Source organism: Centropristis striata, chromosome 5, assembly GCF_030273125.1.
Source record: "Centropristis striata isolate RG_2023a ecotype Rhode Island chromosome 5, C.striata_1.0, whole genome shotgun sequence".
NCBI lineage: Eukaryota > Metazoa > Chordata > Actinopteri > Perciformes > Serranidae > Centropristis > Centropristis striata.
In genome coordinates this window covers 3,971,629-3,999,626 of record NC_081521.1, presented here as the reverse complement: position 1 = coordinate 3,999,626, position 27,998 = coordinate 3,971,629, and the positions used below count along the sequence as shown (strand labels likewise).

Below are 27,998 nucleotides of genomic sequence, written 5' to 3'. Positions count from 1 at the left end.
AAATAGACAAAATATTTATTTGGCTCGTAGTCTCGATATACAGACAAATCATAAAGTGTGAAACAACTCACAAATAATTAATATATACAAACTCCGTACAGCTACAGCATTCACAGTTTATGTGACTCCGACTTATTTTGGTAACAGACATTTGTTGTAGAATGTGTGTATTTTTACATAAATGTGCATTTGCTGACTAAAAAATTTGGCTTGAAGTGGAAACAGTTGAATATCAACACCAACACAGATGCAGATATAAAGTTTGCATAACAGTATTAAAATTGTGCATTTCAAGTAATCAAGATTTTGCAGCCACAGCAGTAAAAAAAATAAAATAAAAATTAAAGGGTTTTGAGAGGGAAAGAAGCCCACACCCCTTACACAGACCTCAGAGAAGTGACCATTCTGCCCTAAAAAGTCTAACTGCAGTAATTATGCAAAGTTTAAAACTGAGAAAAACTGATTTTTTAAACATTTTTTAACTAGCCAGCCAAATATGTTATAGGTAGGTAAGTGATATGACACTTATTTCTACATGTATTGAAAAATCATGATGATTTATCCCTTTATCAGGCAAAGAACTATATTTGGTAACTTCAGGTAATATTTCAAGAAAAAAGTTGCAAATTTACTAGATTAAAGTGGCAAATCTACAATAAAAAAAGTCGCAGATTTGAGATTTAAAGTGGAAAATCTGCGCAAAAAAATACTTGCAAATTCCAAACTTCAACCCTAGAGAATATTACATACTGCCAGAATGTGTTAAAAAAAACAACATGAAAATAATATTTTGAGAAAAAAAGTTGACAAGATTAAAGTGACAAATCTACGAGAAAAAAATGCTTAGATTTATGAGATTTAAAGTGGTGAATCTGGGAGAAAAAAGTTGTTTTCCCACTTTTTTCTCGTAAATCTGCAACTTTCTTGTAGATTTGCCACTTTAATCTAGGAAATTTGCAACTTTTTTCCCGAAATATTACCTGAAGTTACCAAATATAGTTCTTTGCCTGATAAAGGGTTATTTGACCTTTGACCCCAAAAAAGTAGATACTGCACTCTGGTTTTGCTGTAAAATGTTCTAATGTAATGCACAAACAGGAGTAAATACAATTTTGTCGTCTTCTTTCAGCTTTTATATTTTGTTTTCAGTGAATAAACATTTTCAAATTGATTTGTTGCAAATGTATTCAAAAGTGTGTAACAACTCTATTCAAATATGTGTGTATTTTAGACTTATTATAAAGAAATGTTGTAGTTTAGTCTTAATATTTTATCTCACTTTTTTTTTTTTACTTCATCACTATCTAGATAATAATTTCCCTTTCAAATAAACTTATAATTTCTATTATTCTTGTCTTCACTAATCGACACCATGAAAAAATGCAAGACAACACTGTATCACAGTCAAAGCAGACTGCAGGTTTTAAATTGGATTTTGTAGTTACTGCAATTTAAAAAAAAATCATTATTTCTCATAATTTCTATTATTTTTATGTTTAAATGAGTATATATATCTAAATCAGACTGTGGTAAGTGCAATTACTGCTTGGTTTTGAGTTGGATTTTGTGTTTTGGTAACGCTTTATATTAAGGTCCTTGTAATAACCATTAATTAACAAGTAATAAGGCCCTTGTAAATCCTTACAAGATGCTTATTAACATTAATGTGTGTTTATAAGCTTATACAAGTGTTAATAATGGCATTACAAACACCCATGACCCACCCATTATGTCTTTGCCATGCCTTTATTAATCTTATTTTGTTTGCTTATTGATATTAAAATATACTTTATTGCTCATCTATTATAAGTTAACTATAAGTTAACTATGCTTTTTGCAACTACCGGATCTAAAGCGGGAACAATGCCTTATTACATGTTAATTAATGGTTATTAAGGACCTTATTATAAAGTGCTACCTGTGTTTTTTATATCATTATTTCTCTGAAATAAAGCAAAATTGAAATCTAAAACTCTGTCACAAGATAAAACAGACATCAAGGAGTTCATTTTTAATTATAACTCAATTTGGACCATAAATCTAGTTACTGTAGTTGGACTATGTAGGGCAGTACGGGTCAGTGGTCTCAGTTTTTTGTAGAAACTGTCACAGCTCATCACACAACACCTCCGTTTTTAATTTGCATCATTTCTCTGTTTCCATGCGGTCGCCTCAGTTAAAGTGGATCTGGAGCTCTGAAGAGCCCGACTCCTCTCCCCCTGCGTCCGTCCCTCTTCCCTTTCCTTTGGGGAGCCTGGGCAGAGGGAGAGGAGGAGGAGGAGGAGGAAGAGGAGGAGGGATCCTGCAGCGCTTGCCTCGAGAGGAGCTCCACAAAGACAGAGTCCATCTGGCGACAGACCTCCTATGAGATGAAACAAACGAGATGAGAAAGAGGAAAGACAGAACTCTTTGTTCTCTGTTCTCTCTTCTGCTTCAGAGCTCCTTGTGTTTGTCATAAAAGCAATATAACATATATTATTAATTTATGTTGTCAGCTGAAGATACAGTTTCAAACTCTTCAGTAAATTACAATGAGACATGATTTTCAGAGATGACATTACACAGAAAAAGATCTTCACAAAGACTAAATAAGTATCTGGAGTCCACGACTTCTTCATGACGTCAAAAAAAAAAAAAAAAAAGACACAAAAATGACCAAAAAAAGACACAAAAATGACCAAAAAAAGACACAAAAATGACCAAAAAAGACACAAAAAAGACAAATACACAAAGACAAAAAAAGACAACAATAGACACAAAATGACCAAAAAAGACACAAAACGACTAAAAAAAAAAAAAAGACACAGAAGACACAAAATGACCAATAAAGACACAAAATGACAAAAAAGAGACACAAAAAAGACACGAAAAGACATGAAAAGGATTAAAAAATGGACAAAATAGTCCAAGACTCCATAGAGTTAAATACTGATATTTTTCTTTCATAAACTACGATGCGTTTAAGGACCATCGGAAAGGTTCATTTCCATTTACATTTACATTTAGTCATTTAGCAGACGCTTTTATCCAAAGCGACTTACAGGAAGAGTAAAAAGCAAACAATCAAGATATAGTGCAATAAGAGCTATTAGTGCTAGTGACAATTCTTTGAGGAGTAGAATTATCATGTGGTCTAGGAGAGAAGATGCTCTCTGAAGAGCTGGGTCTTCAGGAGGTTTTTAAAAGGTAGAGAGGGACGCCCCTGCTCTGGTAGGAACTGGTAGTGTGTTCCACCAGCGGGGAACAAGAAGTGCAAAGAGTCTGGATTGCCTTGGACCAACGGGGGGCAGAGCCAGGCGCCGTTCATTGGAAGAGCGCAGCGGTCGTGAGGTAGCATATGTCTGAATCAGGGCGTTCAGGTAGGTAGGAGCAGTACCAGAGACAACTTTGTAGGCCAGCATTAGAGATTTGAATTTGATGCGGGCTGCAACAGGTAGCCAGTGGAGCTCAATGAGCAGCGGAGTGACATGTGACCTTTTTGGCTGGTTGTAGACCAGGAGCACCGCGGCGTTCTGGATCATCTGAAGCGGTTTTACTGAGCAGGCTGGCAGGCCTGTCAGGAGGGCGTTACAGTAGTCAAGTTTTGAGATGACAACAGCCTGTGTCAGGAGTTGAGTGGCATGTTGAGTTAGGTAAGGTCTGATTTTTCTGATGTTGTAAAGTGCAAAGCGGCATGACCGGGTAACTGAGGCGACATGACTGGAAAAGGTGAGTTGGTCATCAATCATCACCCCTAAGTTTCGCACCTCCTTGGTGGGTGAAAGACACAGGGAGTCAATCTTGATGTTGATGTTGTGGTGTATTGTGGGTTTAGCAGGGAGGACCAGCAGTTCAGTTTTTGAAAGGTTCAGCTGGAGGTGATGTGCCTTCATCCATGTGTTGATGTCAGAGAGGCAGTCAGAGACCCGAGCAGAGACCGATGGGTCATCAGGAGGAAATGACAAATAGAGCTGAGTGTCATCTGCATAGCAGTGGTAGGAAAAGCCATGTGAGCGGATAACCTCACCCAGAGAGGTGGTGTAGATAGCTAGATAGATTTCCGACAATAATACCTATTTATAAAGTGTTGAGACATTGATAAATAATTTTCATTATTATATTCATAATTTTCATTATTGGTCAATTTTAGTAATTTCTTGATGGGAATGCATAGAGTAGGTTATGTCAAACTTAGTGAAACTTGTGTTTTGAGAACATGGCTCATTTTTGGATGTCAGCAAAAATAAAAAATAAAAATAAAAAAAAAGAATCACACCCATGGTCCTCAGGGATAAAAAACAACAACATGACATCAGACTGGTTTTAGGACATGTAGAAAAAAAATTAGCAACTTTTTTTCTCCACCTTTTAAGGAAACTCATGACAAACACATTGATATATAATTTTCCAAAATGTTTCTTCATTATTATTAGTCAATTTTAGTCAAATACACAAAATTAGGTCCTCATTTCAAGAGAAAAAAAAGTAATAAAACCTGATTTTTTTTAATGTTTCAGGACATGTAGAATTTTTTTTTCACCTTTTAAGGCAACTCATGACCAACACATTGATTTATTGGTCAATTTTAGTCAAATATACAAAATTAGGCCTCATTTCAAGAGGAAAAAAAAGTGATAAAACCTAAAAAAAAAAAAAAAATTAAATAGTAACAAAGGGGGAAAAAATCTTGATGGGAATGCATAGAGTAGGTTATGTCAACTTTTAGTGAAACTTTTAAGATGACAGCAAAAAAAAGTTTGAAAAAAAGGACCCAGGAGGGTTAATAAAACAGCCTTGTCACTTTTTTTGGAACTAGTGATTTAAAACGAGACAGACCTTGTCTACTTTAACGACAATATCCTCAGAAGACGAGTTGTCCTGCAGTCTGTATGAGGAAAAAAAAAAAAAGAAGTTAGAAAACACTGAATATTAATTTCTCTCACAAACATTTCAGTAGTAGTCGTGCAGCTTCCTGTGGAACTACTCACTCTCTGAGAGTGTAGCAGGGCGACTGGCCTCTCCGGGGTTTGAACTGATGCCCTACGGGGATCTGGAGCAGGATCTTGGACCCTGAGACGAGGCCCCCGCCACTCGGCCGCCGGTGCTCGATGGAGCCGCTGCTGTTGGCTCGAGGACGATCAGCTTTCCTCTGAGACGAGCTGCTGTCAGCTGAAGGCCCAGTTTCATAATCTGCAGGAAATTACAATGAGATGCTTTAATTTACCACCCTTGAACATGTCCACTTCCAAAGAAACGTGATAAAAACTTTAGATTGATATATTTTTCTACTTTTTTCTGCAGAAACCTCTTAAACAATTTCCGCCCTGCTCAGAACTTTAAGTAAGTAAATAAATAAGTAAATAGTCTTTAAAGTGTCAGAAAACATCTCCCAAAGCCAAAGATGACGTCCTCAAACGTCTTATTTTGTCTCCAACTCACGGCTGTCCAGTTTACTGTCATATGTAGTAAAGAAACTAAGGAAATATTCACATTTTAAAAGCTAAAATCAGAGAATTTTTTCTTTTTTCTTCTAAAGAATTACTCAAACCAATTAAAGTTAGAAAAATAGTTGGTAATCAATTTAACATCTGACAACCAAGGTTATTATAGTTAATGAAAACTAACAAAATAACGAAAACTAGAATTGAAAAAACATTTTCGATTTTTTTAAAAACAATAACTAAAACTAGTGAAAATGTCCTTCGTTTTTGTCTTTGTCAACTTTTTTCATACGTAAACCTTTTTTGTTGATATGAAATCTATCTGGTTTTATGACTTAATAAACTTATTGGGGCTGAGATGGATCAGACAAAGGAAATAAAGGAAATTTTTATTGTGACTTTTTTTAATCTGGCACCCAACAAATACCCCATTACAAAAAAAAAACTAAAACTAAACTAAACTCTAAAAACGAATTAAAACTAATTTAATTTGAAAACAAAATCACAACGAAATTAAAACTAATGAAAAATCCACAATTATTATAACCTTGCTGACAACTAATTGTTTTTGCAACTCTAACTTACCAATTTATTTTAACATAATAGAACACATTAGAAATATTATATCATTGCATTTATTTTAGTTTTAAACAGACATAAAACTTACCATCTCTGCTGTAATCTGCATCTACATCTTCTCCTTCGATGATGGGCTCACTGCAACGAGAAACACGGTCAGATAACCAGATCATTGTTCGTCCACATGTTGTAATATTTATTTTCATCTCCTACCAGTCGTCCTGCTCCAGCGTCATGCATTTCTCATAGACGGGTCCCTGCAGCTCGCTGTGGCTGGGGAAGATGTTCTCGTGCTGCAGGATGATGTGTTTCACCAGGTTGTTGATCTGAGGCTGCAGCGTCACCACGTCCTCGTCCTGAGCTCCTCTCACCAGGCTCGGACCAAAACACACCGCCAGGTTATACGGCTGCATCATGTTCTCATCACTGTACTGAGACACACTGAGGAAACAAGAGAACGGTTAGATCAGGGGAGAACTGTTATGTACTGCTGTATACATTTTGTAAAGTAATAATTCAATCCACTTTATTTATATAACACAATTTTAGCCCAACACAAGGTTTCCAAAGTGCTGCACAACAATAAATACATAACACAAAAAGAGATGAAGTAAACAATAGAATAGTAAAATACATTAAGATTAAAAAAAAAAATTAAAAATAGAACAAAATAAAAATAAAATTACTGCCGGCACAAATTAAAATATGCATGTACACAAATAAAAACATAAAATCTACACTCTACGTAATAATAATAATAGTAATAATTATAATAATTAAATTAAAAGTCGCCCACTCGTCACACTTCTGTCAGGTTTATGAAGCCAAAAGGTAAAATGAATTATATAAAAAGGAAGTTAAAATCTATAAATTATATACATTTACAGTATTATTCAATTCTTTAGTAGTTATATCACAGGGAATTCTGTGTAAAAAGAAAAAAAGAAGTAGTACAGATCATATTGCTGCATGTAAATTTAAGGCAACTTTTGTTTTTTTACAGGAAACTTTAAATTTAATGTGAAAAAAAGAAATTTAAAAAAAGTCATATAACAGTGTAAAAAACAAGAAAAACACCTTAGTTATTCGACAGATTTTTTTTAGATTTTAAATACAGAAAAAACTGAAAAAAACTACTGAAAAATCCAAAACTATGTTTACTCACTGATGAAGGAAGGCGAAGAGGTATCTCATGACGATGATGACGGGCTCCGGGTACGAACAGATGACGGCTCTGAGCTGAGCGGCTCTCTCCGCCTCGTTCTTTATCTCTGAGGACGAGAAGAAACGAAGGTCAGAGATCACGCTGAACACTCATCTGACATTTAACACACTCGCCCTCCACACAGAAGATTCCCATCCTGGAAAGGGTTTCTTGTTATAAATACTTGGTTGGATGATAAATTGTCTTTTAAATTACATGTTGTAGAACTTTTAAAAGGAGCTGAAGCCTGCTGTCAACTTTTTCAGAAGTTTCCATGTCCAATTTAATGCAAACAATTTTGTTTTTTTGTGTGATTTGTCAGTTTTTGTGTGTTATTTTTTTGTGTGTGTGTGTGTGTGTGTGTGTGTGTGTGTGTGTGTGTGTGTGTGTGTGTGTGTGTGTGTGTGTGTGTGTGTGTGTTTTGTCATTTTTCTGTGTTTTTGTCATTTTTGGGGTGTTTTTTGTACATAAAAAAAGTATGTGTTTCGGTGTGTTTTTGTGTTTCAAGTGTGTTTTAATGTATAAAAAAAAAAAAAATTAAAAAAAAGTGTGTGTGTTTTTTGTGTTAAAAATGAGGATCCAGTAAGTCAAAATGAAAAAAGAAAAAATCAGGTCATACAGGTGAGGTTGTGCTGAAAACAATGATACCAACACATTATGGTAAACACTTTTTAAGTGGTTTATACAGGCAGAATACAAAGTCGTCAAAAACCGACAAAATAGCCCCAAACTCCAAAGGGTTAATAATTTTAAAGACATTCTTGTTGATCTTATGATTTCTGATGGATGCTTTCTGTGTATACAAATGTGCTCTTTACATCTATAATGTAATTATAGATTCACTTGAATAAATAAAGGTGAAACACAAAGACTCACGTGCGTGCTCCAGCAGCTGGCTGGTGCTCTGGATGGGGAACAGCGGGTTCTCCAGACCTCTGAAGTAGAGCTTCAGGACTCCAGCCACTGAGTCCAGGTCGTAGCTCTGCTCAGCCAGAGGGTTCTCTCCTGCAGGAGGAGGTTACAGCACACTGCCCCACGTTATTAACGCTCCACAGGGAGGAGACACACAGACAACACACACACACACACACACACACACACACACATACAGGCCTACCTCGCTCAAACGCATCCCTCAGGTTGTTGACCTCCACCTGAGACCCCGGGACTCTGAATATCCCTTCATGGTGGAGACCTGATGGACAGATACATAATAATAATATTATATATATTATAATCATTCATCAGTGGCTGTAAAAACTTCCATTATTGTTGGAATTTGAAGTGTCCACACCAAGGTTATTAAAGTTAACGAAAACTTTTGAAGTTTTTTTGAAAGTTTTTAAAAAAACAAACCAAAACTGTATTTTGTGGTTACAAAACTAACTAAAATTTTAGTGAAAATGTCCTTAGATTTCGTCTTTGTCAACTTTTTTCATACGATGGATCAGACAAAGGAAATAAAGGAAACATTTGTGACTTTTTTTAATCTCGCACCCAACAAATACCCCATTACAAAAAACTAAAGCTAATAAAAACTAAACTAAAACTAAGCATTTTCCAAAAAATAAAAACTAATTAAAACTAGCAAACTCACTCTTAAAACTAATTAAAACTAACTGAATTTGAAAACAAAAATTGACAACGAAATTAAAACTAAAACTAATGAAAAATCCAAAACTATTATAACCTTGGTCCACACTGCAAAAAGGTGTTTAGTCTAAAAACCAGATAAAAACACTAAATCTGAGGGAAATGATCTTGCTGCATGGACAGATAATTTCAGTTTACATGATTTCTTAAATTAAGATTATTAAATCTAGAAATAAGCATGTTGAACGCTTAAAAAAAGAAATTAACTCTTAAAACAAAATCAATAAAGATATGTTTTTAAAAAATATAATTAAATTACTCTGGCACCGTGTTTGTAACAAAAAATATACTGTAATATACACAAGCCATCACTGTAATTTTTGCATTTATTTTTCCTAACTGTTAAATGTACTAAACACCACATCTCTAACAGAAATATACTGTTACATTTAATGGTAAAATCTTTAATTTATGCTTCATTTATAAAGTATTTTCTTGTCAATTATATGACAGAACAGTGTTTCATTTGATGGAAAAACTTTTTATTTTTTACTGTAAAATATGGAATAAAATGGCAACCTTAAACGTTAAATAAACAGTAATAATATCTTTTTACCGTAATATTAAAAAAAGTTGCACCGTATTTATTACGATAAAGTTCTGGCAACCTGAGCTGCCGTTTTTTTACCGTAAAAACATCAGTTGTTTTTTTACAGTGTTTTTTTTTATTTTTTATAGTAACTTTTGCTTTCACCAATATTTACTCTGATTATGATGATACTCACCATTGAGGTTAATGAAGCAAATGCAACTTTCCACAACAATTGGAATCTGTTGTCCTGATGCCTGAATGAAACAAGTACAGTGATGAATTTAACATAACTCATAACTCATTAATAAATATTAGAGATAGAAATATTAACAGAAGACATGAGAGAATGATGCAGCAGCATTATTACCTGTATGAAGGACAACATGTCTCCACTGAACACTTTCTGGTTGTGGAGTAAATTGGCACTTGAGTGAATCTTCCTGAAACGCATCGACTTCCCATTGTGTCTGCAGAGGAAGAAACCAGAATGTGAAGATAAAGAAATAAAAAATTTTTTTTTACAATTCGAAAATATATGCAAAGCTTCTAAAGTTTGTTCACAATAAAACCAATAACTCATGACAATATGCATTTACTTTTTTATGTGTATACAGTGGCAAGAAAAAGTATGTGATCCCTTTGAAATTACCAAGTTTAATTAATTTGTCATTAAGTCTCAAGTATAAACAAACACAACATGCTTAACCTAATACCACACAAACAATTATAATAGTTCAATATGTCTTTATTGAACAGATCAATCAATCAAATCAAAAAAGGTGTGTCTAAAAACCAGATCAAACACTAAATCTGAGGGAAATGATCTTGCTGCATGGACAGATAATTTACCTTGACAAGATTTCTTAAATTAAGATTATTAAATCTAGAAATGAGCATGTTGTATGCTTAAAATAAGAATGAAGTCTTAAAAGTATATTATTAATTATTATTATTATATTAATATTTTTCATATAAAAGTGCACTGACAATTATTGTATTAATTATGGTGTCTTTTTTTGGTGATTTCATGTCTTTTGTGTTTTTTATTTTTGTGGAGTTTTTTTTGTCTTTTTGGTCGTTTTACGTCTTGTTTCTTTTTTAGTCATTTTATGTTATTTTGTGTCTTTTTTGTGTTCTTTTGGGTTTTTTGTGTATTTTTTTGTCTTTTATGTGTCTTTTTGGGGTTTGTGTATTTTTTTGTGTATTTTTTCTTTTTTTCGCAATAAAAAAACTTTAGATTTAGAAATGTTACATAATTTATCTTATTTTAAGAGTTAATTACTTATTTTAAGCGTTCAACATGCTTATTTCTAGATTTAGCACATTGTGTTGGTCTATACTAGGGACTTAAATGCAGATCAGATCACATTTTATGACAAATTAATGCAGAAAATAGGTAATTTCAGAGGGTTTACATACTTTTTTTTGCCACTATATGTATGTATGCATGTTATATTTCAACCCAATTCACTTTATTTCTTTATTGTTTTTGCCACTTTGTAGAAGTTCATGACTACAAGAGCTGTTAAAACCTAAATATAATAGTACCTGGGCTGATGTCCGTTTGATGCTTCTGCTGAGTGGATTAAAAAAAAGAACAAAACAGTGAGGAGAAATGAGGAACACAGCAGATTAAATAGAAATGTAAAAAAGACAAAAAGAAGAGGAAAAAACAGTTCCGTGGGAAATAACACCCCACAGTGTGTGTTTAGAGTCAGCGGTTTGCCTTTTGACACTTTTCTGTGTAAAATGCAGAAGTGATACCTTTTTCCACAGCCACTTTCAGCTGATCATGTTTGGCTTGCAGTTTAGAAGCGAGGGAGCTGCCCACAAGGTACTCTTTTACTCTCTGGGAACACAAACCAGAAGAGATTCAAGTCATTCACTGTAAAACCCAATGCTGCTTGTTTGTTATTATAACTCATTTTTCCTTTTCAATACAACAAAGATTTGTGCAAAAAGTCATTTTAACTTAAAATATTGAGTCAAATAGCAAGATTCATTTGAGTAAACTCCTTTGTCTTCGTTGTCTTGACACAAAATTATTTCGCAGCATGGACAATCAAATATTTTAGTTGAAACAGCAAGTTGGTTTCACAGTGTTCTCACAATCATTCACTTCACATACACCAGCTTCATATCAGTAAAACCTTTATTAACCCTCTGGGCCAGGGGTCTCAAACTCAAATTACCTGGGAGCCGCTGGAGGCAGTACCAAAATGACCAAAAAAAAAAAAGACACAAAATGTCTGAAAAAAAACCTAAATTACTTTTTTTTTTTTAAAAAGACACAAAATGACCAAAAAAAGACAGAATTACCAAAAAGACACAAAATTATTTAAAAAAAAAGACATTTTAAAAAGACACAAAATTACATACAAAAAAAACATAAAATTACCAAAAAGAGACAAAATTATTAAAAAAGACACAAAATTATTTTAAAAAGTAATTAAAGGGACCTTCCACACACAACACGGTAAAGTGCCATTCATATAAAACTCACATTTCAATTTCATTGAATTTTGTCATTTTGTGTCTTTTTTTTTAGTCATTGTGTCATTTTTTTACTTTTTTTGATCATTTTGTGTCTTTTTTAGTCCTTTAGTCCACCGTAAAATGTGATTGACACTATCATGCTCAATAGGGTTAACAGTGTTGCACTATTGTGGTTTGTGACTTTAAGAAGAGACTCACGGTGAAGTAGAGGTTCTCCACTTCCTGCATGTTGGCGCGGCGACGGGCCACGCTGGGTTTGACCGCCAGGTTCTCCGTGCTGCCGTCCTGAGACAGATCCAGGTCATCGTCCCCGATACTCTCCAGCAGAGACGACTGGGACGCCGACACGCTCTTACTGGCCTGGATGGAAGCAGATTATTAGTTATTATTATATTATAGTGTGTTAGATATTATTCTGAGGGGTTTATCATCCAGTGGTGGAATGTTACCAAGTACATTTACTCAATTGCTGTACTTAAATACAATTTTGAGGTACTTCAGTTTTTCATTTTTCACTAAATTTCAAGGCAAATATTGCACTTTTTACTCCACTACACTGTAAAAAATGTCTGAAGATTTTACGACACTACCATAATATTAAAAAAAGTTGCACCATATTTTTTTACGGTAAAGTTCTGGCAACCACAGCTGCTGGTTTTTTACCGTAAAAACAAACAGGGTTTTTTACAGTGTAAATTTCAAGGCAACTATTGTTCTTTTTACTCCACTACACACTGTAAAAAATGTCTGTAGATCTTACTGTGAAAAACTGCTAAACCATGACAGTAAAAGACCGTAAAATGATAAATGGGTTAATTCAGTTTCAGTAACATGTATACATCAGCCAAAATAGTATTTTTTTTACAGTTTACAAAAATATACTGAAATATATAAAGTCAAGTCAAATCAATTTTATTTATAAAGCCCAAAATCACAAATCAGATTTGCCTCAAAGGGCTTTTACTGCAATTTTTGCATTTATCTTTTGTCAAAATACTTTCTCACTGTTAAATGTACTAAACACCATATCTCTAACAAAAATATACTGTAATATTTAATGGTAAAATCTTTAATTCATGCAGCATTTATAAAGTATTTTCTTGTCAATTATATGGCAAAACAGTGTTTCTTTTGATGGGAAAACTTTTTTATTTTTTATAAATCTTAAATGTGAAATCAACAGTGCCAATATCATTTTACCGTAATATTTAAAAAAGTTGCACCTTATTTATTACGGTAAAGTTCTGGCAACCACAGCTGCTGTTTTTTTACCGTAAAAACAGTAAATTTTTTACAGTGCATTTAGCTGCCAGCTTTAGTTACTTTTCCAAGTCAAGATTTAATATGAAAAACATAAATATATAATTCTTAATTTATTGTTCATATTTCAACAAACAACAATCTATCTTCACTTCTTTGCAATATCTGCAATACAAAATACTCTCAGGAAAAAAAACATTAATATTAATACAAAAGTTTAATAGCAGCCATGTAAGTATTTTATGTATATAGTGTGTATGTATATTATGTATGTAGATGATGTCTTTTTTTTTAAATTTCCTAAATTTGCATTCAAGTATCTCATAAAGGCGAGAATTACAATTTGGGCACGTTAAATAATAAAATAATAAAAATAATAATAAAAATGGATTCAATATGATAATCCACCCAGATTTAGAAATAATAATAATAATAATAATAATAATAATGGATGCTTTCAAAAATTTACAAAAAACAAAATGCAATGATTTAAAAATCCTTTATATTCTATTCAGTTGAATATAGGTAACTGACACAAGATATTTAATACTTTGTTTTTTGTAAATTATTCTAAATTTGATGCATCCTGTTTTTATTTTACACAGCATAACAACTCTTCTGAAACCAGGGTTGAACAGGGTCGATCTTGACTCAGACTTGAGGTGTGGTGACTTAAAATACGGCCAAAAAGTCTCTTTATTGGCTACATTCTTGCTATTTATAGTGCTGAAGTCCCACTTGCCCGATTTTGATTAAATTCTATTTTTAAAAAAAACTCACTTTTGGTTGTTTTATTGTCATGATACAAGCTTGAATTAACATCTTAACTTTAAATTATTTGAGGTAGATGGAAAGTGTCCTGAGATAAAGAAGGGGAAGTCATGCAGGGAGATAAAAAGGTGTGATGTTCTTTACCTCCTCCGTTTCCTGTGTGACTATTTTCAGCCTGGTTTGTATCTGTTTGAATCTGGTTTCCAGCTCACAGATCATCTCACCCTCCGCACACACCTCGGACACCTGAGAGACATCGAGAGATTAGAGTTGAAGACAAATAACACACCAGGCGGCAACCTCCGGGTCTGAGCAGGGAGGCAAACCAGGAAGTGCTTCAGTTCTGTCCATTCATTTCAGTGCAAAATTTGAAAAACTTCTCACTTGATTTATTGCCTTAGAAATGTTTTTTTAGGACAACACTATGGTCTCAATCACTAGTAAAAATCTTCTTCAGGACAATCTGATGTTAATAGTGTAAATAATGGCCCCATTTAGAAGAAAATAGAAGATAAAGAATCGTATGATTTGGGGCGGGCCTACCTTTGATTGACAGGTCACTAACAAGGCGAGCCGTCATCAGGAGAGAAGCAGAACAACGCGTATCCACGGTAACAATTCATGTTAGCATTAACTGGAATGTTAGCATTTTGGCTAGCAAAACAACAGAAACAAAATATTCGTTACTGACCTCAGAAAACTGAGCAGCGACTCCTTGGAGTGTCTGTTAGTCCAACCAAACGCTGAACAAGACATTTAATGAACAAAACGTTCAAATAAACTGTCATTAAGTGAAAATACAGTGAAAGGGTCAAAGTTATGAGATCAAACCGCTAAACGTACTTTTTTATATCTCTATAACGTTATATATAACTTTATTGACACGTTGCCGTGGATACGCATTGTTCTCCTTCTCTCCTGATGACGGCTCGCCTTGTTAGTGACCTGTCAATCAAAGGTAGCCCCGCCCCAAATCATACGATTCTTTATCTTCTATTTTCTTCTAAATGGGGCCATTATTTACACTATTAACATCAGATTGTCTTGAAGATTTTTTACTAGTGATTGAGACCATAGTGTTGTTCTGAAAAAAAAAATTCAGAGGTAATAAATCAACTGAGAAGTTTTCAAATTTTGCACTGAAATGAATGGACAGAATTTTTTTGCAGCCAAACTTAGCACGGAGATTGCTGCCTGGCCACAAACCAACGGGTGACGTCACGGTGACTACGTCCATTATTTATATACAGTCTATGGTAACAACACACACACAGACAGAGACAGACCTGGTCTCCGTCGTGGGGCTGGTAGGGGAAGCGGAGCGGCATACAGAAGGTGTTGTAGTGGTCCTTCAGCAGAGCGTCCCGGTCTTTGCTCTGGTCCAGCTCGGCCACGGTGCCCTGCAGCTGCTGCAGCCCCGTGCTCAGGTTCTCCTGGGTCCGCCAGCGGCTGGACAGGTACGCCTTCATCACACGGCTCACTGAGCAGTGGTAGCCCACATCTGCACACTGGGGACACGGGTCGGTTTCAGTCAAAAGCACCTTTAGAGTCTGAATACTTTGAGATCAAGATTATGAACTGCAAAAAAGGTGTGTCTAAAAACAAGATAAAACAGTAAATCTGAGGGAAATGATCTTGCTGCATGGACAGATAATTTACCTTGACAAGATTTCTTAAATTAAGATTATTAAATCTAGAAATAAGCATGTTGACTTAAAATAAGAAATTAACTCTTAAAAGATGAATTATCTAACACATCTAAATCTAAAGTTTTTTTTTAAATCTTATTTTAAGAGTTAATTTCTTATTTTAAGTCTTCAATCTTGTCAAGGTAAATTATTTGTCCATGCAGCAAGATAATTTCCCTCAGATTTAGTGTTTTTATCTGGTTTTAGACACCTTTTTTGCAGTGCGCACTTCAAAAATGTTATATTTTAAGTGATTTCCCAAATATAACAATATGTTCCTGTGTTTAAAAAGTTTGAAGGATTTGAAATTGAAGTTGTTTTTTTTCTTAAAATTTGTAAAAAATTTTTTTTACCAATGTGACAATGTTAATATAAATAAAATAAAATAAAAATATATATATATAAAAAATATATAAATATATATAAAAAATATATATATATAAAAAATATATATATATATAATATATATATATATATATATATATATATATATAAAAAATATATAAATATATAAAAAATATATTAAAAAAATATATATATATTTATTTTTTTATTTTTTTTATTAATTACAAAAACTAAAATAAAAGGTGGTGCTGCACTCACATCTATGAGGGTGGAGATGTCTTGGAGGTAGTATTTATTCATGGAGGCGTTGGCTACCGCCAGGTTCAGGAGGTAATCGTTTCGGGCCTTGCTGCACTTCAGGTTGATTTCTTTGACCTTTCCTTGTCTCTGTGGCACAAAAACAATTATTAATAAGAAAGTAATAGACATATAGACATGTAGGCACATTACACTGCATGGAGGCCATTTACTTTTTCTATCAACCTCTCCAGTTTCTTGGCGCTCTGCTTCTGCTTCTCCTCCTGTTTCTCTGCTTCCTTCAGCTTGCCCTCTGCACTCATATATTCTGCGTGGTACTGGTAGTACGTCCTCCATGTCTGCACACACACACACATGCAGAAACGCTTTGTTATTTGTTTGTCTAGGAGATGAAAAAGGTTTCGGGTGGTTGGTTTCTCACTTACAGTCTGTAGCTCTGTGGAAACCTTCAGCAGCCCGTCCTGAAGCTGAGTGCAGATCTCTTTAGTCTTTAAAAAAAAAAGAAAAATACCACACACTGTAGAAAATATTTGTAGAAATTAGAGTAAAACACTGTCAAATTGCATGAGGAATAGGGCGGAAAAAAAAAAAATATAATATTTATGGTGTTATATACCAATATAGGCATAAATAATATTTACATTTAAATTTACAGTAGAAAACCCTCCCACTGTATTTTTTTACGGTGAAATTCTGGCAACAACAGCTGCCGGTACTTTACTGTAAATTAAACCGTTTTTTTTTTTTTACAGTGCAAGGTGAGATGGCACAGCACGGAAATAACATGGTGAGCCACAAAGCATTTATTATGTCAAGAGTTCAAGTGAAAACGGGTTGAGAGTTAGACAAAGAAAGTGGCAGCAAAGCAGTCAGGTCAATTGCACAGTGCACATTTACATGCACAGACTTGTGCAAAATGTCAGTTGAAATGCTTGAGTTTGGTGCGTGCCAGTGACAGCTGGGCTCATATTAGTGATGTGTCGGTCCCGAACGAGCCGGTTCAAAGAGCCGGCTTATTTAAGTCAGTGGTCTCCACACAAGAGTGATTCTTCAGGCCAGTTAGAGAGTTAGAAGGGGTTTTACAACTGTAAATGCAACTGGCTACAGCAATTTAATGAAATTTAAGTGATATATGTGTTCAAATCAACATGGTCTCACAGAAATCTGTGAAATAGCCACGGATTCGCTTAACTCAAAATCCGTGGAATAGCCACGGAATCACTCAAATTTCCGTGAAACTGACACGGATTTCACTACAATGCAAGTTAATGACAGTCATATCCCGTAGCTATTCCATGGATATTTGTTCCTATTGGTTTGTTCCAAGTCACGTGACTTTCAAGGTCCCGGCGGTCAGAACAAAAAACATGGCGGACAGTTCTCTCATTTTTAGTGATTAATATTTTGACTTAGTTTCTGCATAAAAATGGATTTTGATCACATTTCTAGCGAGAAATATATGTGTTATTTTCTAAATATTCACTCAGTGAATGTACATAATCACTTTGTATGTTGGAATAGTTCGTTCAAATACAAATCACAAGTCAAAACACTGCTAAATTTGTCTGAATAATAAAAGGTATAAGTGGTAAAATGAAGAGTCGGAGCCCTGTTCTTGGAGAGCTGAGCCAGATGACCCGGATCACTAGAAAGAGACCAGATCACCATCTAGTACCTTCTTGGCGAGGCGCTGTGTGTACTCCAGGCAGTGTGTGAGCGGCTGGATGAGGAAGTTGCTGCAGCGTTCGCTCAGTCCGTTGTGGTCCCGACTCTCTTGGCGGGTCTGGGAGAGCAGAGCCAGCCAGACCTGAGGCACCGAGTGACTGCTGGGCTCCTTCCTGTTAGTGGGAAGAAAGAACCATTTACAAGGAGAAACAACCAGGAAGCTTTTAATGATGATAAATTAACTACCAGTTAATTAAGTACAGTATATATTAAAGGAGACCTGTTATTCTCATTTTCAGGATCATTCTTGTAATTTGGGTTTATACTACACTGAAAGAAATTCTTTAAAAATACAGTAAAATATACAGCAAACAGCTGTATTTATTTAATATATATATATATATATATATTAAATACATTCCTTTTTTAACTTCAATATCATTAAATATATAATTTTACTGTAAACAAATATAACCTTGCCTCAATTACATTCAGCAATATGATGTTTATTTATTTTTTAAATAAAATCCACTGTCTTGTATTTAACATTCAAGACCATAAAAAAAAATCCATAATTTTCCCATTATTTTCATTTAGAGATTTTAATGTCTATTTCATGGTTAATATTTGTATGAAGAGTAATTTACTTTTTTTAATGCCATTTGCACTTAATGTAGAAAAAAACAAGATAAACCCCTCAAAATAATACAGTACATTTCTGCAAAATACTTTTTTTTTTTTTTTACAGTGTTTGTATACTCTAAATATTAAAAAGATAAAATAACGTATTTCTCTTTACATCGGTCTGAATCATCTGAAAGTATTCACCCTCTGTTTGAAGCCTCTAAATAGACTCAGAGTCATTTCCTTTATTGTCGTTGCACAGAGGAACAAGTACTAGGACAACGAGATTAGTCATCAACCGTCCAAACGTATAAAACACACATACAATATGACAGAGGAGGACAGGAAGACAGAGATGAAGAGAAAGAAATACAGCACAACGTGAGGAGAGGAAAGGAGGAAAAAACAATGAAAAACACCTCAGCAACATAAACACATTCACACAGGGCCGGCTCTAGGCGCCTAGAGCGCCATCTGCTGGAAGGGAGTCACCCTCGAGGGAGAAAAAAAATTAACAATTTTTGATGCCCATTGTCGCCCTCCCTTCGTGTTCTGTCTTGAAAATAATAACTAGGGCCGGGACTCGATTAAAAAAATAATCTAATTAATTAGAGGCTTTGAAATTAATTAATCGAAATTAATCGCATTTTAATCGCATATAAATATTTGACCTGAGAACAGTGAGAAGTCATTTTTTTCACATGGATTTTTAGTATACCATTGAATAATGACTGAATACATAAGCTTAAGCAACAAAAATATTGTTTATTTTTGTTCAAGTCCAACAGACCAGTGCAATTTTTCCCATTAAGTGTAGCAATAGCATATTTAGAAATATAGTACATTTCGGAAAATCAGGTAGCCTATAGGTAGGTAGACCTTCTGTAAACTAGAATACTTTGGTTTTTTAAGTAAAACACAATCCACGCTAGCTACCACACTAGCCGCTAGCTGCTATATGTTTAGCATTGAGGTGATACTTGAGGCTGGATGTGCTGCGGTGATATGTGAATTCCTTGTTGCCTAGCAACACAACCATGCTCTTATCGACGCTTCCATCCGTTGGTTTTTAGTAACTAAATGTCCCATCATCCACGGGGCCAACCAAAGGTCTCATCAGCTTCTTCCTTCATGTTCACTGTGGTTTGTTGTTGTCTGAACTCATCAACGCTAGTTGGTGCTCCAGTATAATCGGTCCGCCTGAAACTCATCCAGTGAGAAACGTTGCAAAAATAAGTGCGATTAAAATGCGTCAATTTTTTTAACGCGTTCATTTTTGTGTAATTAATTAATCTTAATTAACACGTTAAAGTCCCGGCCCTATTAATAAATATTAACAAAATAAAGAAAGAGATAAACAATTACATTTTTTTTTCCACTTGTGGTGCTGAGTCACGTGACTTTGTGGTCATTGCCTTGCCCCCCTTTAGACGGTCAGACCGCTGTCTCAGAGGTCAGGTCACGTCAAGTGACAGACACGTTATGTTTTGATAAATCTCACAAGATGAAACGGCCATCAAAGCTCTCCAGTGCGCAGTATCGAAAGAAGAAAAGAGGAGGAAGAGAAAAAGTCCCAATCTTTTTTAAAATGCTGTTTGTGTGAAGACGTTTTATTTGTATTAGCTTGCTAGCTAGGCTGAAATAAAGCAACGCTAGCTTAACACAGTTAATGAAAGTGCAAACAGCGTGAAAAATGTGCTTGTCTCTCTTGTCTCTAACTTTGTTAGCGTCTCCAGCTGTGCTTCGTTGCAAACTTATTTGTAAGTTAATAATTATAAAGACAGACAGTTGTATTATATAGCCTGGTTGGCACCATGGCCAAACAAAAAGGAGTTCCAGCCTCGTGCTCTTTGATTCATTTTCTCACTCAAGACAGGTAGTAATCCCACTACACATCTTTATAATCAAAGGACCTTTAATGATTTCCTTTACCTCTTGATCCTGGACGTGAACTTCTCGGCGAGTTTCTCTAGAGAGCGGGAGTACTCGTTCTCTATCTCGCCCCGCCGCCGCAGGTAGTCTGCCAGGTCCTGCAGCTGCTGGCTCTTCTGCTCAAGCTGCAGGTCTAACACCTTCAGCTGGTCCACCAGCTGGCAGCGCATCTCTAAAGGAAGAAGAACAACAGACGAGGCAAAGAGAAAGAAACACACACGAGAGAATATGACTCATTGTGAAACTCTTCTCTCTGTGGGTGACAAACGGATTCTTCTCCATGAGATGAACACATGTTGATAAGGTTGTTAGAATAATGCAGATAAAAGTAGTTTTACCTTTGATCTGTGTGTCGTAGTCCACCGTACCGACCTTCTCCTTTCGAAGTTTCACATGGGAAGTCATTGTTGCTCCAACTGGGTGGAATTCTGGGGACATTTTTATAATTTAACCACGTGGTACACTATATAAAAAAAGGGTGTGTCTAAAAACAAGATAAGAACAGTAAATCTGAGGGAAATGATCTTGCTGCATGGACAGAGAATTTACCTTGACAAGATTTCTTAAAGATTTAATCTAGAAATAAACATGTTGAACGCTTAAAATAAGAAATTAACTCTTAAAACAAGATAAATTAAAGCTGCCAGCAGTGATGAACTGGCCCGAGCAGAGTGACCTGATGATTATTTGTTTCTTACCAAGATAAAAAAAACATTAGATTTAGAAGTGTTATATAATTACTTTGTTTTAACTCTATGGAGTCTTACAGGGCTATTTTGTCCATTTTTGAATCCTTTTTATGTCTTTTCGTGTCTTCTTTGGTCATTTTGTCTTTTTTTGGTAAATGTGTCTTTTTTTGTCATTTTGTGTCTTATTTAGTCCTTTAGTCCAACATAAAATGTGATTTTTAATCTATTTTTTTACTTTCAAATCACTATCATGCTCAATAAAGAATTTTAAATGTTGCAAATGTGACCAAAGGTGTCAAATCTACCATCTAAGAGGGTTCCATCCAGTTCTATCATTTTATACTAAATCTATTTGAGCTTGTCTCCAGTTTTACTTGGTATATCATCATCAAACTGGCCTCATGGAGTTTACAGCCAGAACTTTAGAGGTAAATTTACAGTAGGGCTCCACGCTGCTTTGTTTTCTAGTCTGGATGGAGTCAACAAGTCTGGATTATTTGGAGCTTTTGGAGACTCCAGAGGGTTAAGAGTTATTTCTCATTTTAAGCATTCAACATGCTTATTTCTAGATTTAACAATCTTAATTTAAGAAATCTCATCAAGTGAAATTTGTCCATGCAGCAAGATCATTTCCCTCAGATTTAGTGTTTTTATCTTTTTTTTGACACCTTTTTTTGCAATGTATAAAATATCAGCTGCACTTTTCCTTTGTCCCTCTGTTGCAGATCCACTTTATCTGCACACGAGCTAATCTGATCTTCTCTGCTGGTAAAAACAAACCAAGCATGCCCTTCTACACAACTTTCACACTCTGCTTGCGGTAACAACCCCCTGCCCTTCTCCACACACCAAGCTAACTTCCTCCTGCCACAGAAAGAGTGAAAAGTGCATGTTCATCTTACTGTAACACATCTCTCCAAACAGTCACCCGCTGCAATGCTCTGCTGAATGGCAGGCGACTAGAGAACCAGTTGGCATGTGTTGCCTGCTGCACCGGTCGCGCTGCAGACTTGCATGTGCTGCAAAAAATAGCTCAAGCAAGAACTCAGCAGGCCTAAAAATAGGGTGAACCAGAAGGCATACAACTCTGTGGGTTTTCCTGTTTGTTCTCAGGCCTACAGGTGGTTTTACTATTGATTCTTGAGTTTACTGGTACGAATGAAACTGGTGCTTTTTTCACCCATTTCTAGATGCTAACTGGATGAGAAAGTGTGTCACAGTTCAGGCTCAGAGGTTAGACTGGGCCTTTGGAAGCATAAACAATCTAAATTAACCCAAAATGACCAAAAAAGACACATCAAAAGACACAAAATGAGTAGACAAAATGACAAAAAAAACGCAGAAGACACAAAATGACTAAAAAAAGACACAAAATTACCAAAAAAAGACCCAAAATAACTAAAAAAGACACAACAAAAGACACAAAATTACCTACAAAGACACGAAATGACATGAAAAGTCCATCTATTTATTGAAAATACACGTTTTATTTACAGTAATAACTTTATTTATATACGATATGTAGACAAGCTGAGAAAGCCAGTTAAAGGTTCAATCATAGGAGCTTTCACAGTGAGACATTTATGTTTCTAGACCATTTTTATAATGTGAATTTTCTTTCTACAATGAAAACTATTACTATTTTTAATTTACATGCAAATTGACTGTTTTGTAGTTTTATTATTTATTATCATTTCTGCTGTTTTTGTGTGTATAAATGGTAAAAAAAAAAATGGTACATTTCCATAGAAACCTGTGTCTTTTGTTTGTATTTTCGGTTCCTGGCAGCTTTATACTTTGTTAATTAAAATAAAATGGAAAATCTGACTGATAGCCAAGTTTGTGTGGAGAAAAAGGAGCCATGCATGTGATGTAAGGACAGACTGAAAGATGCTAAACAGAGACAGAAATTAATGCAGAGGAAGTCTACAAATTTGAACCAAAATCTCCTGGACTTCAGAGGGTTAATCTCCCACTATATAATGCACTTATTGTAAGTCACTTTGGACAAAAGCGTCTGCTAAATGACATGTAATGTAATGTATATGAATAGATACTTCCTACAGCTACTGCACTAGTCTGATAAACACAAATGTTGAAAAAAAAAAAAAGGAACAAAAAAGACACGAATGACCCAAAAAAAAGATACAAAATGACCATAAAAAGATACAAAATGACAAAAAATGACACAAAAAGGTAAAATAAAATGTAAAATATAAAATAAAATGAAAAATCTGACTGATAGCCAAGTTTGTGTGGAGAAAAAGGAGCCATGCATGTGATGTAAGGACGGACTGAAAGATGCTAAACAGAGACAGAAACTAATGCATAGGAAGCTGACAAATTTCAACCAAAATCTCCTGGACGTCACAGGTTTAACAGTGAAAAATATGCATCTCAGAAGAACTTTAGTTCTGTTTTTTGGCCATTTTTGAACACTTCGCATGACAGAAAAACACAATGCATTGCGTCAGATGTCTGCAAATTCATAAGGACATTTAGCTCGTATCAAAAAGGGGAAGAGGCAGACATGTAGATAGCCAACACGCACACATTCTCTCTTTTTACCCCTTTACTTCCCCTTTTTTTTAAAAGCCAAACACTACACATCAGCATTCTCTTCAGCTGAACTCTGCGCTGCTTTTCCACAGAACACTTTCACCATCCGACCTGCTGAGACCAGTCTGCTACATGACATAAAAAACTAAAAAGCACAAGAGGAGTGTCTCATTTTTCCAACCTATGTCACCCTTTTCCATTAGCCCCTAGCTTTCTCATTCTTTCTCCATGTGATCAGCACTGAATCACCCAAAAACCTCCTGTCGTCACAATCTGCTGCAACACTTATTTATAAAAAAAGATAGATTTATATTCTCACAGCTTCTTCTTCACTAGACATTACAGTCAGTCTGGGTGTTTCACACAAGTACAAACACATAGAAGCTGCCTGGCGAGATCATCAGTAGCCTGGAGGGTTTTACTGGAACAACGATTCATTTATAACTTACTTTGGAGTACAAACACATGATTATTAGACATAAATGAGGAACCTGTCTTGTTTAAGAGGAGCCGGGTAAGACTGTGAGAGTGTAAATTAATATAAATTAGTTTATTATAGCAGATTAAAAGAGTCCTACCTGATGTGGAGCAGTCTCAACTTGTCTCTTCTCCAGACTGAAGCAACTAAATAATGCCAGTTAATAGCACAGTAAGCTCTCAACTGTTTCACCTCCCCCTCACATTGGACACGGATGGATGTGGGTGGAGTGGAAGTCATCTCTCACACACTCTCACACTCACAGACACACACACACACACTCAGTGCTCTCTCTCTCTTTCACAACACTCATCTCAGTCACACATTCAGTTTGAAGCATCAGTGTGTGATTGTGCAAGTGTGACGACGAGTATAAAACAACTTTTTCGAGTCTCTCTTTCATGCCACTACTTCAAGTCCAAAGCAGGTTTTTTTTTAGTCCAATCAAACAGCAGCTGTTGCCACTGATTAGTCCCTCTGCAGCGCTTATTCACAAGTGGAATCAGCTGCTATAGTGTTCAGCTGGAAAAACAAAAACAGAAGCTAAATACTTTGTGTCTTTTTTTTTTGTAATTTTGTGTCTTTTTAAAATAATGTGTCTTTTTTAAAATATTTTGTCTTTTTAAAAATTATTTTGTGTCTTTTTTAAAAATATTTTTGTGTCTTTTTTAAATATTTTTGTGTCTTTTATAAATAATTTTGTGTTTTTTATTAAATAATTTTGTCTTTTTAAAAATAATTTTGTGCCTTTTTTAAATAATTTTGTGTCTTTTTTTTGAATAATTTTGTGTCTTTTTTTAAAAATAATTTTGTGTCTTTTTAAAATAATTTTGTGTCTTTGTTAAAATAATTTTGTGTCTTTTTTTGGTAATTCTGTGTCTTTTTTGGTAATTTTGTGTCTTTCTTTAGTAATTTTGTGTCTTTTTTTTGGTCATTTTGATACTGTTTTTTATTAAAATAATTTTGTCTTTTTAAAAATAATTTTGTGTCTTTTTTAAATAATTTTGTGTCTTTTTTAAAATAATTTTGTGTATTTTTTAAAATTAATTTTGTCTTTTTAAAAATAATTTTGTGCCTTTTTTAAATAATTTTGTGTCTTTTAAAAAAAATAATTTTGTGTCTTTTTAAAATAATTTAGTGTCTTTTTAAAAATAATTTTGTGTCTTTTTTTGGGAATTCTGTGTCTTTTTTGGTAATTTTGTGTCTTTTTTTAGTAATTTTGTGTCTTTTTTTTGGTCATTTTGATACTGCCTCCAGCAGGTAATTTGAGAGTGAGAACATGTGAAATCAGCTGCTATAGTGTTCAGTTGTTAAAAAAAAACAGAACTAAAATACTTTGGGGTATTGTTAGCACGAGACTGGCGGCCACAACAGCTTACTTTCATACTGTACGACCACAGTTTATGATAATAGATGTATGTCGAGTAGACAGTTACACAACAGCTAAACGGTTGTTTCACTTTTCATTCTGCCTGTATATAAACCACTTAAAAACCTTTATCATGACGTGTTGGTATCATTGTTTTCAGCACAACCTATATGACCTGATTATTGTTTAAGAATACTAAAAACACATAAAAACACATAATAACACACACAAAAAACATAAAACACACATAAAACACACAAAACTCCCCCAAAAAATTACAAAAAACACACATAAAAACACAAAAGAAAATCAAAAAACATGCAAAACACACAAAAAATACAAAAAACACATTAAAACACAAATAAAAACACACTCAAAACACACAATTTTTTAAAAAACATACAAAAAAACACAAATAAATTACAAAAACACATAAAATGCAAAAGAAATTCAAAAAACACACATAAAAACACACTCAAAACACATTAAAAAAAAAAAAAATACAAAAAAATACAAAAAAAATTACAAACACAGATAAAAACACAGAATTTACCAAAGAAAACACACACAAAAAAAACAGTAAACACAAAAGATTGCAGTAAAAATGTTGAAACGCACACTGCAAAATTAGAAAAATCTCTGCAAAAAAAGTAAAATCATGTTTCTACACTTGGTCAAGGTGATTTTAACCTTTGCTGAAAAAGGGTTGATGCATTAAATTGGACATGGAAACTTGTGTAAAAGCCTTTAAACTTTAGAGCTCAGCTGACAGCAGCAGGGAAACATGCTGCTTCCTTTCTACGTGGTGAAGAAGTCAAAGTGCTCCGGATCTTTCCTGGACTTAAGGGTTAAACCTTCACACCAGCAGTCAAAAACTGCTGCTAATAAATAATGTATCTGATCTCAGTGGACGACGTGTTTTGAACAGCAGCAGTGTTGCAATCATCTCACCTCTTGCTCAAGTGTTAAATGGCATGAATGTGTGAAAGTCAGCTGTTTTTTTTCAGTTTGCCACAAGAATCCTGAAAGGTCAGTGTGCATACTTTGTACTTCAAAGTCCCATTACTTTATGTACTTCTCCCTCCCAGTCTCTGTGTGTTTCCTTCCTCTATCAGTATGATGATGATGCATAATCAGTTGAAAAAACAACAAAAAAGGAAGACTCTACTGACATAGATGGGCCCTGTTTTTGAGTCCAAATGTATTTTCAGTTTAAAGCAGGGGTCTCAAACTCAAATTACCTGGGAGCCACTGTAGGCAGTATCAAAATCAAGACACAAAATTACTAAAAAAAGACACAAAATGACCAAAAAAAGACACAAAATGACCAAAAAAAGACACAAAATTACAAAAAAAGACACAAAATGACCAAAAAAGACACAAAATTACAAAAAAGACAAAAAAGTAGTGTCATGAATACTGAAAAAAAAATTGGTCTCCACATGCTATTTATATATTGAACTATTTACAATTTTACAACACTCCTGTCCTCTCCTCTCAGCTCTGTGTAAACAGATTTATTTCCTCGGTGACCGTTGTTGCTGAGGAACAGAATTTAATGTATTTAACAGGATCTTGTTATTCTGAACTTTATTTTTGTAGACATGTATAATAAAGTGATTTTGAGGTTACTTTTTGTAACGTTTTCATAACCAATGGTCCGTTCAAAGACGATAATGCCTGTTTTTACAGTTTCTCTCAATGAGGAACTTTTGTCAATCTTTCATGTTTCAATTCAGAGGGTTAGAGGATTTTCAAATCATCTTTTAATTGAGATGTAAATATGGAGAGTTTAAGTTTAAAGAGGTTTTAAAGCGAAATCTTTGAACATGACTTTAGAACCGGCAGCATTTAGCTAATTTAAAGAGACAGTTCACAAAAAGAAAAAGAAAAAAAAAATGTTCCAGTGGCCTTAGAGATACCAGTTTTCTCTCAGATATAAAGTAACTATATGGCACTTCACGTGTGGTGCTCAAACATTAGAAAAACTCAACAGCAGTTTCCTCCCAGAACTTCTGTCCCGATTACACAAGATAATCCTCAGCAGTTACATGTAGGAACCAGTTTCTTTCTGGAATAAGTTCCTGCAAGAAATGGAACCACAAGCCAAGTTCACAGTTGCTGTGACAACGTCAGCAGCTGATTGTAAACAAAGCAGCATGGCTAATTATGCACAGCGTCTCCGCTGATCATAAACATAGTGATGGTGAATTAACCGGCATCGCTAACTGTGCACAGTGTCCGAAAAAAGTCCCGTCAAAAGTCCGCTCAGGACGGCTCGTATTCAAATTAGGGGCGTTTCGGCCTCATTCTTGGTATTGCAAGGTAGTGGAAACATCCTTCATGTGTACCTCATATGACTGTAAACAGCCAAAGTAATATGTATGAAACCATGAATTCAACAGTAACCTCTTCACTGGCTGTGTAGCTGGAAATCTTGATGCAGTTTACAATCAAGGGTTATAACTTAACCCTC

At 34.6% G+C, this 27,998-nt stretch overlaps 1 protein-coding gene across 2 annotated transcripts; it reads right to left on the bottom strand.

The window, feature by feature from the left end:
* Positions 1-1,450: 1,450 nt before the first annotated feature.
* Positions 1,451-24,584, bottom strand: LOC131971266 (rho GTPase-activating protein 4-like). 2 transcript variants are annotated; one of them, XM_059332617.1, is made up of 22 exons: positions 24,254-24,584; positions 20,766-20,855; positions 20,428-20,599; positions 17,882-18,044; positions 16,632-16,694; positions 16,419-16,544; positions 16,207-16,335; positions 15,202-15,423; positions 14,060-14,161; positions 12,083-12,244; positions 11,153-11,237; positions 10,937-10,964; positions 9,756-9,855; positions 9,582-9,642; positions 8,321-8,398; positions 8,080-8,208; positions 7,165-7,270; positions 6,213-6,440; positions 6,088-6,137; positions 4,968-5,169; positions 4,816-4,864; positions 1,451-2,362 (listed from the first exon to the last, which is right to left on the bottom strand). In XM_059332617.1, exons 2-22 carry the CDS (start codon positions 20,830-20,832, stop codon positions 2,177-2,179), a joined length of 2,508 nt encoding a protein of 835 aa, XP_059188600.1. In that variant the 5' UTR covers positions 20,833-20,855; positions 24,254-24,584; the 3' UTR covers positions 1,451-2,176. The 2 variants fall into 2 exon arrangements, with proteins under 2 accessions (XP_059188600.1, XP_059188601.1); XM_059332618.1 differs by having other exon boundaries at positions 10,937-10,961.
* Positions 24,585-27,998: the final 3,414 nt, after the last annotated feature.